Source organism: Pholis gunnellus (assembly GCF_910591455.1).
Source record: "Pholis gunnellus genome assembly, chromosome: 24".
NCBI lineage: Eukaryota > Metazoa > Chordata > Actinopteri > Perciformes > Pholidae > Pholis > Pholis gunnellus.
This window is the reverse complement of record NC_136551.1, coordinates 6,695,868-6,714,503: the sequence shown is the minus strand read 5'-3', so window position 1 is coordinate 6,714,503 and position 18,636 is coordinate 6,695,868. Positions and strand designations below refer to the sequence as shown.

At 40.2% G+C, this 18,636-nt stretch overlaps 1 protein-coding gene across 1 annotated transcript in view; it reads left to right on the top strand.

The window, feature by feature from the left end:
* Nucleotides 1-428: 428 nt before the first annotated feature.
* The window catches only part of chrm4a (cholinergic receptor, muscarinic 4a), a gene marked incomplete at both ends in the record, with an annotated part of 45,175 nt that continues 26,967 nt past the window's right edge, over nt 429-18,636 (top strand). The window contains one exon of the mRNA XM_079185367.1: nt 429-483. Within this exon, the coding sequence (XP_079041493.1) occupies nt 429-483 (55 nt within the window). The remainder of the gene's footprint in view (nt 484-18,636) is intronic.

Below are 18,636 nucleotides of genomic sequence, written 5' to 3'. Positions count from 1 at the left end.
TCTCACTCTCCCCCTCACTCTCTCTTTCCATCACTCTCTCTCTCCCCCTCCCTCTCTCTCTCCCTCTCTCTCTCCCTCCCTCTCTTTCTCTCTCTCGTCCTCTAACTGAGCGTAACGCTTTGTGGTGCGCCAGTGGCCACGAGGCAGCAGCTGAGCGGTCACATTCATTAAGAAGTGAAGAGTTGATGTTTTTCTTCCTCTTCATTTCATTCCTGTGACGAATAGAGGAAAAAAGCGCAAAAGACAAACTGGTTGAAATCCTAGAAAGAGAAGCATCAGAGGATCAGAGCATCAGTCCTGACTCCGCTCCACGCCGGAGGAGACGGAGTGGAGGATAAAAGAAAGAAAGAGTTTAAGGACTACGGGGGAATTTTGCTGGAAAACTTGCAGCGAGGAAAGTGGAGAGGAGAGAAACTCCGCCATGCAACATGAGTAACGACAGTAACGGAGTGGGGGGGCTCCGGCCCCTCTGGACCTTCAATGGTGAGTGAAAGAATAGATTTTCTAAACTTGCACAGAGACGTGAAGCTGTGACACGTCGACATGCAGACTGTGATCGAGGCTGCGTGGTGGCTGAAGCAGCATGATGCTCGCTGGTAAAGTGAAGCAACAATATATTCAATGTTCATTTGATTCATGTTAAGAACATGTAGAAATGAAGAAAAAAAACTCACAAATTGATAATTTCGTAAATGTTGATGAATAAAAAGAAGTTTCTGGATATGAAGTTAAAACAATGTGTTGTTTCAATAAAGGAAGATTGTGAACATGTTCACAGGTTCAAGATGTGGAGGAGACACGGTGTTTCAAAATGAATCTGTCTGTAATCTTTATTCATAAGGAATTGAACTATTCATTTTCATATCCCAATAACAAATGATAAACTAAATGTTCTGGGATCAGCAGGTAAGATATGATTTGATATATGATCAATAATCAACATCCAAACAATGAGAACAGCGTCTTCTCCTCAGAGGACAAGTGGAGATGATGAGAAAGGGGAGGAAGAGGAGGAGATAAGAAAAACAACAGAATGAGATTTCTCCTCCTCTCCTCCTCTCCTCCTTCCCTCTTTTACCATTTTCATCTCTTTCCCTTTTGCTCGTCTCATCTTCTGCCTCCTCTCTTCATGTCTTTACTGGAGTATGAAAGCAGCACTAAAACATGATGATATGAGAGAGAATTAGTTCCGAGTGCATAAAATGACTATACAGCATAAATAAATATGAAATTCTGTGTAACAACACTCACTCTTATGGTGTTCTTTTTTTGCTGAGGTTGCAGTTGAATGGCTGATAGCTCAGTTCTTGGACACTGAGGTGTTGATAACATACTGAAGCTAAATATTCTATTGTAGTTCATCTCAATGCAACAACGTCAAACACTAAAGGAAAGCGCTGTGACACCTGCTCTGATTAAGTATCCCAGTGGATACGTTTCATATTACAATATGTGATTGAAGGTCTTAATCATTTTCATATTTACATGTCATCCCGGCTTTTTATGCTGTCGCAGACTTTTGAGTGAACGAGTAAATATGTGGTCCTCTCTGTATAGAATGATTGACAGCTCTGAGTTCTAGAGGAAACAGCAGGGGGTTGATGTTACGTTCCTCTTCTACTCCATTTTCTCTGATTCCTCCCCCGTCTCCTCCCTCCATCAGCGGCTCCTCTATTCTCCTCGCTTCCTTCTCCTCACCTCTTATGTCTCCTCTCCTCCTCCTGCTCTTTTAGTTGAATGTATTCACATCCAGGGTCCCTGTGGTGTAAAGGCCGTTTCCTTAAGTGTGTGTGCACATATAAGGTTGCGTGTGTGTGTGTACATGACATGTGTAGGCCTATACTGTAGAAATGTGTTTGTGTATTTCAGCCAGCAGCAGGGTGTGTGCTGGGAATCTAGATGAATCAGGACAAAAAAATGTATAAATATAACGTAATATGTGTAAACCCAAATAGAGAAAAAAGCCCGTTGACCTGCGGAGATGTTCATGTTAAATGACAGGATGAAGTTAGATGAATTTGAAGTACTGAGTGGCGCTAACGTCCAGGTTGGACGTCTAAAGGACACGTCCTGCTAGAGTGCTCCAGAGATTGTGGATCGGATTGATGCTTGAATGGGCTCCAGCCCCGCCTCCCTGTGAAGAGGAGCATGTGGGTGTAGAGAATGGATGTACAGTGTGTGTGTGTGTGTGTGTGTGTGTGTGTGTGTGTGTGTGTGTGTGTGTGTGTATGGAAATGGAGCCATACACACATGATGTTTTGTTGATGGCTGATGTTGGTATGTTATATCGGCTGGTTTGCAGTCTTGCTCCTCACCTGCTGTGGTGGTTTCTACCAACCTGCGGTGCTCCACTAGAGGGGGCTGTGTCTTCATTCTCTGTGTGTTTGGTCAAAGTGAAAATGAGGGACGCCTGCAGCCACTGAGCTATGCTCTACTGTCTTTAGGACCAATTCAATTAGATATTTACCAGCATCCATTATTGCAATACTATGTATTTGGAGTAATCTTTAGATTGCTGACTGTGTTCTTTATTTTTCTTCATTGAATCTTCTGAGGCCACATTGTTGGACTGCTGGTTGATAGGAGTTTACTTCTGAACGATGTGTTGTTGCTGTTGATACCATTAACTACATGTCACTAGGTGAGCGAGGACTGATGTGGCATTTGGGAAATACACACATTAGTTTTTCTTTTGCCTTGCTGTCATGGGAACCAGCTATGGAGGAAGTCCCGCCACAATATCTGCTTTTGTATTGGATTAAACAAACAAAAAATATCATTTTAATCATTTAATTCTCATTGTAAGAGTTGCTGGTAGGCAGTTTTTTTTATTTTGACTTTTGGACAGAGCCAAGCTAGATGATTTCCAGTCTTTATGCTAAGCTAAACTAGCTGGCTGCTGCCTTATATTGCAGCTTTAAAGGACTGACATGAGAATGGTATTGATCTTCTCGTTTAACTTTCAACATTTAACTCGCATACAACTCTTGACAGGAAAGCAAATAGACACATTTCCTGAAAGTTCTTCTCTTTCGTGTCCCTCTCGTAAGCCAGAAAAGTGGCTGTAAAAATGTTGCAGTTATCTCCTTCGCACAGAGTGGAGGCTGTGGTCTTCTTAGGATTATGATGGTTACTCAGAATTTGATAAGTGACACGTTTTCAGAGTGTTAGAGGAGAACATCCATCGTAACTTCTCAAACCACAACAGAATCATCCTCTTCCTCATCGTCTGTGGCTATTAAAGAAGTGAAGACGTCATTCTAGCTGCATACATCAGCCTATTCTATTCAAACTACCATTTTGTATTACTCAAAGATGTTTAGGATAAACGGAGAGAATTTGGCTGCAGTGCAAAGTATTGTCTGAGTTTACAGTCACAATCCATTGGACGTGCTGCTGTAAGGAAGAATACATGAAAATGAAGCTACCCTAATCAAATAAACCTGTTTTGTGTAAATATTACATTCTATAGTTAATTGGACAGCAACATCCATGGAATAACATCAGTGGCCAGACGTATAAATGATATTTACCCCCAAACTTGAACCCTCTTCACTGTCACTGTCTCACTGACCTGAAGCCAGCACTGAGCTCAATGTATCTGTGCTCCTCTCTGCCTGCCCCATCATGCCGTAGCGCTAAGGGACCAAAAAAGCATTTCATTCGCAAAGGTCCACATTGTTGCTGTAGTGTGAGGGAGGTCAGCAGCAAACTGTTCCCACTGTTCAGCACTTGAAACTCTGCAGATGTGATGCAGTTCACGGTCAGTCTGCAGGCTGGATGGCAATAACTGGCAGAAGCCTCCATATTTAAACTCTATATGACTTACATCCTCCATATTTAAACTCTATATTACCTACATCCTCCATATTTAAACTGTATATTACTTACATCTTCCATATTTAAACTGTATATTACTTACATCCTCCATATTTAAACTCTATATTACCTACATCCTCCATATTTAAACTGTATATTACTTACATCTTCCATATTTAAACTCTATATGACTTACATCCTCCATATTTAAACTCTATATTACCTACATCTTTCATATTTAAACTGTATATTACTTACATCCTCCATATTTAAACTCTATATTACCTACATCTTTCATATTTAAACTGTATATTACTTACATCCTCCATATTTAAACTCTATATGACTTACATCCTCCATATTTAAACTCTATATGACTTACATCCTCCATATTTAAACTCTATATTACCTACATCCTCCATATTTAAACTGTATATTACTTACATCTTCCATATTTAAACTGTATATTACTTACATCCTCCATATTTAAACTATATATGACTTACATCTTCCATATTTAAACTCTATATTACCTACATCCTCCATATTTAAACTGTATATTACTTACATCCTCCATATTTAAACTATATATGACTTACATCTTCCATATTTAAACTCTATATTACCTACATCCTCCATATTTAAACTGTATATTACTTACATCCTCCATATTTAAACTCTATATTACTTACATCCTCCATATTTAAACTCTATATTACTTACATCCTCCATATTTAAACTATATATGACTTACATCTTCCATATTTAAACTCTATATTACCTACATCCTCCATATTTAAACTGTATATTACTTACATCCTCCATATTTAAACTGTATATTACTTACATCTTCCATATTTAAACTGTATATTACTTACATCCTCCATATTTAAACTATATATGACTTACATCTTCCATATTTAAACTCTATATGACTTACATCCTCCATATTTAAACTCTATATTACCTACATCTTTCATATTTAAACTGTATATTACTTACATCCTCCATATTAAAACTATATATTACTTACATCCTCCATATTTAAACTATATATTACTTACATCCTCCATATTTAAACTATATATTACTTACATCCTCCATATTTAAACTCTATATTACTTACATCTCCCATATTTAAACTCTATATTACTTACATCCTCCATATTTAAACTCTATATTACCTACATCTTCCATATTTAAACTGTATATTACTTACATCCTCCATATTTAAACTCTATATTACTTACATCTTCCATATTTAAACTCTATATTACTTACATCCTCCATATTTAAACTCTATATTACTTACATCTTCCATATTTAAACTATATATTACTTACATCCTCCATATTTAAACTATATATTACTTACATCCTCCATATTTAAACTCTATATTACTTACATCTTCCATATTTAAACTCTATATTACTTACATCTTCCATATTTAAACTCTATATTACTTACATCTTCCATATTTAAACTGTATATTACTTACATCTTCCATATTTAAACTATATATTACTTACATCCTCCATATTTAAACTATATATTACTTACATCCTCCATATTTAAACTCTATATTACTTACATCTTCCATATTTAAACTCTATATTACTTACATCTTCCATATTTAAACTGTATATTACTTACATCCTCCATATTTAAACTATATATTACTTACATCCTCCATATTTAAACTCTATATTACTTACATCTCCCATATTTAAACTCTATATTACTTACATCCTCCATATTTAAACTCTATATTACCTACATCTTCCATATTTAAACTGTATATTACTTACATCCTCCATATTTAAACTCTATATTACTTACATCTTCCATATTTAAACTCTATATTACTTACATCCTCCATATTTAAACTCTATATTACTTACATCTTCCATATTTAAACTATATATTACTTACATCCTCCATATTTAAACTATGTATTACTTACATCCTCCATATTTAAACTATATATTACTTACATCCTCCATATTTAAACTTTTCTCTTGTTCAACAACCATTGAACTGTTGAATCTGATCTGTATTTGTGGTATTGGTTGAAAATATTCCCCTCATATTTGTGTTTGAGATCACTAATAAGTGCCACATAAGAATCAAATTCTAGCCTTTTCTCAAACCGACAGATGAATATGTTTTGGCGATGGCTTGGACTAGCAGACGAGGCTATGTTAGCTCGAGAACGAGTGGAAGAAGAGAAGTTTCTCCTCTTAGGCTGTGGAGCTTGTGAAGGACCTGATGTCCTGACCCTTTTTCTCCCTCCAGCAGTCGTGGAGGGGGGACCAAATGAAGCCCAATGTGGGTGACCACGGAGTAGTGACTCCTCAGATGGCTGCTTGATCTGCCAATTTGTAGAGCTGGCTGGAGGAGAGGGAGGCGTTGAGCTGGAGTGATGCTGAGACAGAAGGAAATTAGGTTCATGATGACGCTGATCTAGCCTGCTCTTCATCAGATCAACAAGTGTGTGGACAATAACATACACAATGATGAGATTTGATCAGTGTTTTCAGATAGAGCAACTGCAACATGTTCTTGTTCCGGCTTCAACTGTTGCAGCTCTATTAACTGTCATATATCGATGTCCATGAGATGTCTTTTTCTTTTTCTCTGATCCTCCATAACAAGGTTGCAGCAAGTGATACATTATTTGCTTAACATTAGCAAGACAGTGGCAGATTGTTGTCAATGTTTCCAAGCAACACGTGCTGCTAAGCAATAGCCCGAGCTGCGTGGCTAAGACCGGACGTAGTTAAGACTAGGCTTAAGCTGGTTGGTGCAGCCAACATAAAGTCCATTCCCTTAACAAAGACCGACTTAGCAGTTAGGCCCAGGCTTCTTAAAGACCAGTCGATGCAACCGGTCAGGGAGAGGAACATCATCAGAATCAGACATTGGCTTTGCCAAGGTGAGGAGAACAACCTTTAACGACATCAGAAAACATTACATTTGTTTTTGTTTGCTATAGTTCCTGTGCCTGCAAACTTATGAATAATTCTGGGTAATCATCATTACCCAGAATTACTTCCTTTATTAGATACTTTTTCCTTGACCTTTCGATATATATTCATCTGATTGAATCTGATCCAAAACAATGATCAGTGTTTCTTTGTTCTTGGGTTTCACATACGACTTTGTGAGACATGATCAGTTCAGCGTCAAGTGTTTGCATTCATGAGAGATGGGTACACGATTGGACTGTAACCGTTTTGACATTTTTCAGTCTCATTTGGTGATTCTCCAGTGAAGGGATTTAAGTGACAAACACCAAGATATCTGAAAGAGTGTCCTTGAGACTGAAAGGTATTTTTCATTATTTTCTAATAATTGTATTGACAAAAGGAACAATCAATAAAACAAGGAAATAGTCTGCATATTAATAGGAGTTTCGTGAGTAACATATGTGTTTGCATGAGCTAGTAAACAGGGTCTTCTGAGGACATATAAGAGAATGTAAGGAAGTGCAGAATGTTTTGTAATTTGTTGCTGGTGGGGGTCTGCGTGTTCAAATAATAGACCATCCTAATGAAGCTGTAACAGTGCCACGAGCATCCTTTACAACCTGTAGTTCTTTCTACCCTGTCATGGCCTAGTTTTTCAGGATACTGCAGTTGCCATGTTGTATTTACTGTGTGGCTGTGGATGTGTATGTGTCAGCCCCAGATGTTGTAACTGGCACGTTCCCTGTGCGCTGGCATCAAAATGGGCACAGAGGGATGTAAAGTTGGAGAGAGCGGGAGGATGCAGAGGGGCGATAGAGGAATTAGAGGCTATGGGGTTTGACAGGAGGCAGAGGAGGATTTATAACAACTGTTCAAAGCTAGAGAGGACGACTAGTCTGTTCAGTGAAACGTGCATCAGATCCATCAGCACATCAGACATGTTGCGTTACATCGATGGCAACCTCACTGAAATGGAAATGATGAGGGCAGGAAAAGGGTATTTCTTTACAAAGTGATGAGTCAGACACAATTCTGTTATTGTACAGATTTAATGCTGTGGACATTCTGCAACATTGTTCATTGGTTCGTGCTTGTTATGTATTTGAATACCATCTTAACTGACTGAATTGAGAATTTACAATATGCTATATACAGTATGCTACACTCTTCCTATATTAGTACTGTAGCAACTAGACTGATGTCTGAAACCTGACCTATTTTACTGAATGTTATTGTCTCACTAGATTCAAATGTTCTCATCTAGATGTGGGGGAACATTCGATGGTGCCTAATAACCTTCTCTGTACAATGTGCAAACAGACAGAAATATGCACTGATGGAGACAGAAAATGACATTTCATCACCACAGTGCTGATGAAACGCAGATACGGTCAGCTCCAGTGGAAGTGACACTGAGGGAATCTAGTTGAGGAACAAATGCAACAAAAATCTTTCCCATCAGATTTGCTGTAATTGTTACTGATGTTAATCACAAAGCACACTTTAATAGCATTAAGTGTGTCCTGTTGAAATGGCTCGAGAGGATGAAGGGATAGAGCAGTACATGTTTGAATAGTGGCTTTTTAAATATCATTGTGCTTAATTAGCCTAACCTGCAGCGACATTTCTGGTGAACGAGGTGTGGAAGAAGCCTGGGACGAAGCTGAATGAAGCCTTTTCAATGTAAAGTGGTTCCCTGTCATTTGTGTAGAGAACCCTTTCCACAGGGAAACACCTGCACATACAAATAGCTCAATCTCTTTTTCTTTTCAGTTTACAAACTGCATCACAGCCAACATCTGGCTAGGAGAGAAACACACAGATTACTTTAGTTACTTATTTGATCTAGTTTATTTTGGTTTATTTCAATTCCAAATGCATTCAGTTGACGCTATTAGAATTCTTTGGTCAAACAAGTGTTTTTGCCCTGGATCTGATAGGTATGATGGGCCTAAGAGAATATCCTAATTACAAGGAGGCCAATGAATGCTACAAATTCTCTTCAATGATTGGTTCTTTAGACAATCTGTCGCATGAGGCCCATTGTCTTGTGTTACCCTCACAGGGAGGCAGGCCTGTGGTCAATGTAAAACTGGAAGGGGTTCAGAGAGCTAGAGCATGACGAGAAACATGTCCAGAGAACATAATTAACCAGAATCTCCATGACACACTGGAGAACTGAGGAGTGCGGGGGATGTGGGACACGGCTAGCAGGAAAAGCATCAGCAACATGGAACAGGTAAGTAGGCAAAAGTCTAAAAGTGGCGAAAGGGCATCAAACAGAGGCAGGAGAAGAGGGAACAGAGGCTGGAATACGAAGACTATGAGGCCCAAAAAGAAATGTGGCCTCCAGCATGCTGCTTTAGTGTCCCGCTTACCTTCTGTGTGTGCACTGTATGCACAATGTGTGTGTGTGTGTGTGTGTGTGTGTGTATGTACTCCGTGAGCCAGGATCTCCTGCTATGGGCCGATAGACAGCAGGCAGAGACGGAGCTGTTTTCTACTTGATTATCTTTTTCAGATTTTTATAAAATGTGTTGATTATGGGATTATCAGTGTGTTTTGGAAGGAAGTAGACAATGAAGTGGGTTTGGGGTTCCCACACACCAATGAGGCAGTCATCAACAGGGAAAGAGCTGAGTGCTGTGTTTGCAAAGCCTGCTGCAAGAAGCATGCCACTGGCTGAACGGGGAACTAGCTACTAACTTCAAATTGTGGTTATTCACATTTTGAGACACTGCTATGTGCTATTTCATTCATGTTTTTCGCCATGCTGTGTTGGTCAGTCGGTTGTTTGGTCCACCACTCTGCTGCAGATTGACACCTCTGAACAACTATTAGATTGATGGCCATAGTGTGGCAATGAGAGGCCAATAAGATAGATGAACCCCATTCAAAACAATGTTCATAGATTTGTGTGTGTGTGTGTGTGTGTGTGTGTGTGTGTGTGTGTGTGTGTGTGTGTGTGTGTGGTAGTGATGGGTGATTTCAAACTGAGGATTCATACCATTTAGTGTCGTGCCACCTTGTGGAACGAGAGCAAAATAAAGAGAAAAAAACCCCGTATAAAGCAAGATAGAGTATGGAGCTGGAGAGACTGATGCTAGAAAGAGAAGCTCCATTACAGTGTGAATGTGTCAAATAGAATAGCTAATGCTGATAGTACACACACACAGACACAGACACACACACACATTACACACACTTGCATGCACAACCATACTCACACAGAGCGCTGCTGGCCTGCACTGTGAAGTCTGGATTGGCAACGCTATGATGTGCTTGGGGGGTCTAAAACTCTCTCTTTTACACACACACACACACACACTTAGAGCAAACCAGTGGAATGACCAAATGAAAACAAGGGGGCAAGAGGGAGATGAAGAGAAAGGGAGCAGAGCGTCACAGATTTCCTTTGACCTCAAGTCAAATTGAGTTTAATGTGATATTGTTTTATTGGGATTACCAAAGTATCCCTCTGAGACAACTTCACCTTCACCTTTTTAGAAATGGGCATCCATCGAAGACGGTGCAGTCAGTTCTCATGGTGGTGTCTTGTTCAAAGGCAATGACTCCTAACAGTAAGGCCGGAAGACACTCTCTTCCAGAAAGGAACCCGTCTTTGTGGGGTTTTGAAGTACACCTGTTGTTGTTGTAAACGGCTGAAAGCACCAGCAGCATTGCAAAAGGCATCAAACTGCTTTGATGATGAACTGCTCCTCTGCTCGGATCTTGTTTAGAGTTGGAAGCGTCTAATGAGGACCCAGCAGCCAAAGCTCCTCTGTCTGCAGCCTCACTACCTGTTTGGAAAGAGCCAAAAGGAATAAAAAAGCTCAGGGTTTTCATTAAAGGAACTATTGCTGTCGCTTTCACTGGTTAAGATGTCTCCTCACTACTTAAGGTAGTCTGTCTCTCTGCAGGGGGGTGTCTGTACTCAGCCAAAGATAGTTTCTGAGGTAAGAGAAGCTTCACTCTGTAACACCAGCCATCGGCCAGTTTCTTTGTAGTGCCAATAACTCAGAGTGATACGTCTTTACATATACATTTATTAAAACTCTCATTCATATCAATCATTACCGAAATGAGCTGTTATGGGGTATCTGTAAAATACACAAATGTTGCCTGTATAGCAACTTTTCCGTGAAACACTGCTGCTTCTGTGTGTTGGCATTTCAAATCCGATGCCTGTAGTGTGATGAAGGAGCTGAAATTGATGCGAGTCATTTATCACTTTCAGTGTGTTATGGCCTTTAGACTGTAGCAATGTTCCACGTCAGAGTCAAGGTCCTTCGATTTTTAATAAGACCTCTGACAGTCTGCCCAATTAAGCACAATGCCATATATATATATATATATATATATATATATATATATATATATATATATATACATACTGTATATACTCTGGAAAGAAAATGTTATGAATGGGACAATTTTAAGATAAAGAAGAGAACCTTCTCATATCTTCCCCTGTCAGGTCATCATGTTAGAATTAGTTTACCTTGTGGCCCGGAGCAGAAATAAAGAAATACAGAAATTCCCCTTTTCCATTCTACAACTGAAAGAAAACATCTCATTTCATCTTGTCCTCTAATGTTTAAAACTTTGATTCATGCACAATCTTGTAACTAGTTAAAACAAGAATTGTGCAACGGTCAGCAGATTAATAATCAAAATGCACACTCTCTGAAAAACACATGCTATCGTAGCTACAGAGTCCTGTATGTTCTCTTTAAAGGCACTGATCCAAACATTGATTAGTGGCCGGGGCACAGGGCTCGCCTGCTCTCTTAGTTTCTGCCTCGTTCTCTGGTACTCTATGTTCTCAAGGCTCTTTGGGGATACAGTAACCCAACGTCACTGGACTCTGTGTGACGCTGCATTGACTGCAGGAATTCTCTTGAGATTCCCACATTACCAAGTCTGCATTGCCTAACAGTTGGTACAGCAGTGCTTTGGGGGATTATGGATGTCAGAGCAGTCAAGTGCTCCCCATGAGGCTCACAGAGACTGCAGAAAGAATTGTTAGTATTACGACAGAAACATTTACATGGTGTAGAAAACATTTCATGTCATACAAACACAAAGAAATCAGCAGACATTCAAGAGGACAATGACTTTGCATGGCAAAAGTGCTCTGGTGTTGGACGTCTACCAGTCTACGTGTTCCAGTGTGATCATTATGATTCCAGTCTGCTCATTACCACTGAACATCCTGACCCACCACAGTGCAACTGGAATCTAGCTGATCTCATCATGTTTGATATCCCATGCACCTCCAACGTCTTTATAGTGTTATTTGTTGATTAAGAAAGGTCTCTAGGAACCTGTAAACATATTGTAATTATTATAGTTGGCGTCATTGGACACAGATTAAGAACTCTGTGAAAAAGGAATGTGAGTGTTAGATAGCACTACGCATTTCTGAAGGAGTGGAATAGTATGACCATATGCAGAAATGTGCATCACAGCACTGGCATGCACAGCACATGCACGTGCTTCTTTTTGTATGTGCACGGTATAAACAAAACTGGGTTCAAAGGTGTAAAAGTTCACGTGGACGGGTCAAAAAGTCAATAAGTTATTAATTATTATTATTAACTATTATTATTACAGAAACTCTCTCTGTCACTCTCTCTGTGTCTGTCTCTCTCTCTGTCTCTGTCTGTCTGTGTCTCTCTTTCTCTCTCACACACAAACTCAAAAACATTCCCTCCAGTCTGCCCGTCTCTGTCCGTGTCTTAGACCTCAGTCCTCACAATCTGGCTACTATAATGCATAAAGGATGCTGGTGCTGGTGTGTTGGGGCTTGATTAAAGTGTATTTTTGAGGGTGGGACTGTGCTGATTGGGTCGGTGGGTGATGGTAATATTATCCCTGACATCACTGCCTCTGTCTCTCTCCTGTATTTAATATTGCCATGAATGTATCTGTGTACTGCGTCCTCTTGTGGTAGGCCTGGTCCTTGAGTTGGACCGAACCATTACAATATACAGAGCCATTTCTTTACCACTGCTGTGTTATTTCAGTAAAGGGTTTTGATAATGCGTACGCTGCTAACAACTTGCCTCAGCTTTGTTGCGGTTACTTTGGTCACCAACTATCTGTAACAATAGTATCTTAACCAATACAGACCAAAGCTATATACAGCAAAGTTGTAATATACCATGTGAATAAAGACTTATTTTATTCATTTATTTTACCAAACGTAAGGTGTACTTTGAATTGGTTTGAAATGATTACATTCATGTGGCGCTTGGAGAATAATTTCCTTTGTGATCTTGACATAACAAGCATAACTTTAAGGCTTTGTGTACCTCAGTGAGCCTGCACACACAATCCCACGATGGACCAATAATCAGGCTGATGCTGTGGGCTGTGCAATGGGTCCTGTGGGTTTAGTGTTGGTTTGCTTTCGTCCACACTTCCAACAAAACAACCGCGGCCCCACAGGGGCTTGTTTGCTGGGAAACTGCTAGACCAGCTTTCATCCCTCAGGACCATTTTGGATTTCTTCCTCTTTTTGAGCCTCCTTTCCAAAATTGAACATGTATATTTTGATTTCAACGTCTGCAGTTGTGTAATTTCATATAATGTCTATTTTCGATGAATATTTCCGTGGAGTGCAAGCTGCTGGTTGTCTGTTGACCGTTAGGCTGTATGCCCATGTTAGAGAGGTATAAATGTTGCAACAGTGTGATGGTAAGAGCCTTGTTGCTGGCTCGCTGTTGATGTACTGTATATATGCATGTGCAAGATGCTGCTGATGAAATCAATAGTAACGTGCCTCTTGTCGGCCTGTGTTGTATATTTCATACAGACTCTAAGCCAAGTCTTCTGTGTAGATGAGTCTGTCCTTGAAGTCTTTTTGATCTCTGTATTTTTGGCAAGAGCCTTTTTATACACATGTGACCATCTATTAAGGGGAATATTGTTTTTAAATAGAGCTATAGATATATATTTTACAACTTAGTATGAAACTATAATTTGATCAGGGCTGATACATAGTACATGTTAATAATCTCAACATGGACTGACAGAATAGACATAGATCTTCATAGTAACCCGTGTACTGGACGTGTATACTGACCTGCAGAAGGTGTGATCACAGGGGGACATCATCAGTCTGGGGTGAAAAGAGTATGGCACATTTACGATGTCTTTTACACTTGTGTATAATACAAAAAAATGTTGGTTGAACGACTAATCTATATCACAAATTCCACTGATGGAGAACAGACCTCTGTAACAGTTTCTGCACACATTAGAACAGGGATAGAGCTGTGACTGAGGAACATAAGCAGAACGCCACGCAGCCAGATCCAGCGGAGATAAGGCTGATGACCGAGACGGACTCTGCTAATCAACAGGGAGGAAGCACCCCAATGGGACTCCCATACATGACTGGACCGTCGGAACATTTAACCAGAGACTTCATGTGACAGCCAACACCTTAAGATCTCTGCTGGTACAAAGGAAAGAGAGGAAGACGTCATCATCACGTGACATGAGTCCGCTCTGGAGAATACAGATACTAAAAATGCCAGGTATACTTTTTAGATTTAGCAAGTAAAGTTGCAGAGCTGAAGATGAAAATGAAATCAACATTGTCATTGAGAGCCTGCTGGTGTTAGCATGTAGCTCAAAGCACAAGGGGGCAGAAGTACGGACTCAGACCACTGCTAGCTTGACTGTAGAATCTTGTTTAAAGGAACAGTTTGTAGCAATTAAGGGGATATATTATCAGAAACTGACTAATATTCATAACTATGTTTTCATTAGTGTATAATCACCTGAAACTCATTTTTTGTTAGCTTAGAGCGAGCCCTTCATATCTACACAGGGACCTGGGCTTCTTTCAGAGTTTGGCTTGTTGCACCACCATGTTTCTACAGTAGCCTAGAACGGACAAACAAAGCACTGGCTCTACAGAGAGCCTTTCACGTTGTATGTTACCTGAAGGCCACCGTAGCTCTCCGACACGCGTGTGAAGGGAGGGGTGAGTGGAGGGATGTTCAGTTGGACGCAATCTGCAGCCTAATCACTCGATACCACTAAATCCTACACACTGCTCCTTTAAGTTGACATTAAGTCAAATGACAAAGTGTAGTGAGAGAGGAGACCTAGTTATGTAGTGTAGTTCATAATGAAGCGTTTTAAAAAGCTTATCGTTTGGTAGCCTGTTCATTTACTCTATGGATCAGTCTTATCACATGAACCTGGATTCCAGAAGCAGTAGGCTGCATAAGCTCTGATACACTGTACACTACCTCCCCAGCACCAAACATACAAAATCTCTCAGGACTTGGTGGAGACCAAATCACGTATGCTGTCTAAATCTTTGCAAGTATGGTTTTCCATAGTGTGCATGCACGCTTTTGGTGCACGTTGGCGTGTGAGCAATAGGATTTTGTCTCATTACTGCTTGCAGTATTTCTGGTCCGACCCCTTTTATCCATCAGTAGTGAACATCTCTCATCTGTGTTCCATACATTATCAGACTATTCACTAGCAAGAAACACACCGTCAACAAGTATCATTGTAACGATTTATTCAAGAAAAATGTAATTGATATGCAAAGCTTGAACTGAATTTGTAGCGCACTCACTTTGTTGACGCCGTTGTGGGGAAGCTTCGACAGGGAATCTGTAGCATCCGGGCAGGAGGAACGCCCTCAGGACTAAGTCGAGGAGGAAGAAAGAAGGGAGGGGGGAGGGGGTAGTAATACAAGAGCGGAACAGGGGGAAATGGGTTAGTCGGGTGTTTATAGAAATGCAGGAAATGGCATGTTTAAGATGTGGTCCTGCTGTCAAAATTCTGCTAGGTAGCTTCAATCCACTAACAAAGAAGCATTTTTAAGATTTAGAAAAAGAAAACATGATTAATGAGCAAGGCTTTATCTGCTTGTAGCGCATCTGAGTTTGCAAAATGTGTAGTAGTGGTGAAGCTTGAACAGCTAATCCTCTGTCGCACCCTGGAACAACAAACCCCCAAAACCCCCAGTCAGTCACTTGAGGCTTGATTGAGCCGACCTGAGATCTTAGAAATCTGGGAGAATGTAGCCGAGATACACATGGGAGGACCAGCTGTGTAGAAGCTGCAATAGCATCAGTTTTATCAGAGCAGGAGAGTAGTTCTTCATTAAAAGAAGAGCAAAGACCAGAACTGAAGGCTTCCCATGGTAAAGATGGTTTCGCTCTTCTGCCAACTACTATTTAACGTGCTTCAGTAAGAGCTTGATTTGACAGATGGTTTAGCCAATCACATGCCAAGGATTTGTTAAAGTGCCTGCCCTTTTCCAAATTATTTCCAATGACAGCTCCTCACATTTGTATGTGTAACAAACCATCTGGCTGTCACGGGGCATGGTGGAGGACTCAAATGCAGACCAGACAGAGTAGCGTGAAGAAGGTGTCTTTAATGAACAATATCAACTGATAGACTTACAGGACATGATGGGGAATCCATGGACGAGACAAGAGACGAGGGGGTTAAATCCAGCAGGGTAGGCAGCGAGACGGGAAAAGGACAAGCCGAACGGGCGGGTAGACAATACAAGGATCTGGCAAGGAGTGACTGAGGGGCAGGAGCTTATGAAGAGGGAAGAACAGGTGAGAAGAGTTGTGCTGATGAGGGGGAAGTGCTTGATTACTGATCAGCGGCAGGTGAAGGGAATTAGGCTGAGGGAGTGACTGACAGGTAGAGTGGAGTAACACAGACACACAGAACACAGAGGCAAAGCCTAATCGTGACACTGGCAGGTCAGGTTAATCTTTTTCACCACCGTCCCGAAAATCATTTAAACTGCCCCAAAAGTCAATGAAAGCCGTCAAAAATTCTAAATATGATCCTTTTACTTTGTTTTAGTCACCATGGGAAAGAGGAAGCGATTGATAGCAGGTGAGAGATAAGGGCTTGCCCTAGGGGAATGATGCGCTGGGCGAAAGTGAGGCGGCAAGGAGGACATTAAAGATCGGAAGGTTGATTCTGTTCAGCTTTTATGTTGGGAGTGAAGACTGAAACAGAGTTAAGTCTAGAGTGATTCCGAGAAACTCAAGGGATGTGGAGGAGGTCTATGTTTAATCAGTGGACAGTGGAACCCCCAGGTTGAAGAAAACTTTAGAGTGACCGGACCAGAAGCAGGTGGCAAGGAGGGAGGTGAGAAGATGACGAAATTTTGCGAGAGATGAACCTCATTGAAGGGCTGAAGAAGGGCTGCGGTCACATTAAGGAAAATGGAGGCACCCAAGTAAGACACCACTAATGTAAGAACAGTCCAAGCACATGCACTGACTACAAAGACAGAACCTATGTTTCCAAACTGTTACCCATGCCAAAGCAGTTTGGGATCCAACTGTAAAACCTAAAGGCATTTGAGGGGGCACTTAAGATAAGATAAGATAAGAGACTTTATTGTCCTGAAGGAAATTTGTCTTGGAAACATACATACAGTGTCTGCTGTTAAAACTTCAACTTTCTCGATCTCAAATATGATGAGATTGATAATGATGATGAGATTCAAACCAGTGTGGTTGAAGTTGCTGGACGATAGTAGAGGAGGAAGTGTGACGATATACAGTATATCAAAGAAGTCTAAAGAGGTTCCACTGTGTGATAATATCTCAATAGAAAGCTTTTATATGTTTAATTGTCGTCATGTATAGAATTTAATATGTTGGTAGTGTACAACCGCCCTCAGGTTGTGCTCTAATGTTCTAAGAAAATCTAGAAGAATTATTGAATGACTTCAAACACAAATTGCGAGGCGCTTGTTCTTCATCATATTTCATCTTCAATTGGCTGGCCAAACACTTTTCTTTTTCTTTAGTTCAAGATTGTTATGGGGCAACTGTGGATTACTACTGTAGTAGAGCGGGTCGTGCGGTCTATGTCAACGTGTCCTTGTGTCTTAACCCCAAATTGCTCCTGTAGGCTGTGTCTGTGAATGGGTGATAGTCCTGATGGGCAGCTGGCACCTTACATAGTAGACCCTGTCATCAGGGTATGAATGGGTGTGAATGGGTGAATGATTTCATGTAGTGTTAAAGCGCTTTAAGTAGTTGAAAGACTAGAAAGGCGATATACAAGTACAGTCCATTTACCTTTTGAATTTTGACTTTTTAAACAGCAATCACAAAACAGTAAAACTTGAGATTCATCACAAGGAGTTTGAGAATGAATTAATGAAAGTTAGTTTGGATAAGGTAATACAACACAAACAAGTAAATAAATGGAGTACTACACTGATGTATTCTGAACACATGACATCTATCACACTTCTGTCCTGATAGAGGATCCCTCCTCTGTTGCTCTCTGAGGTTTCTTCTTTTTTTTCTCCCGTTAAAGGGTTTTTGGGGAGTGTTTCCTGTTCCGATGTGTACGGATTGTAAAGCCCTCTGAGGGAAATTTGTGATTTGTGATTTTGGGCTATACAAAATAAATCAAATCAATTGATGCCCAGAATTATTTGTATTGTTAACAAGTTTGTTCAACAATGCAAAAAGTCACAGATAACAATACAGCGCCCGTGACTAAGTGACACTACGCCAGTTAATGAAGTGCTGAGATTATTCCCTAAAGACCGTTCTCAAGAGGACGATACATCTGGTAATTCAGGCGCTGTGCATTGCAAAAGCAAAATATTACATTCAAGTTCTAGGAATTGGTAATATAATGATGAAACAACTGAGTAGTCTAATAAAACTAAAGTCAATGTCACCCATGAGTATGAACTTCAATTTGGGGAAGACATCATCTCTGAACATGAAACACTATTTTTTTCTGTTAATCTGTTAAAGATCTTGCCATCAACTTCACCCCTTACTAATACTAAAACGTTAAAGCTTCT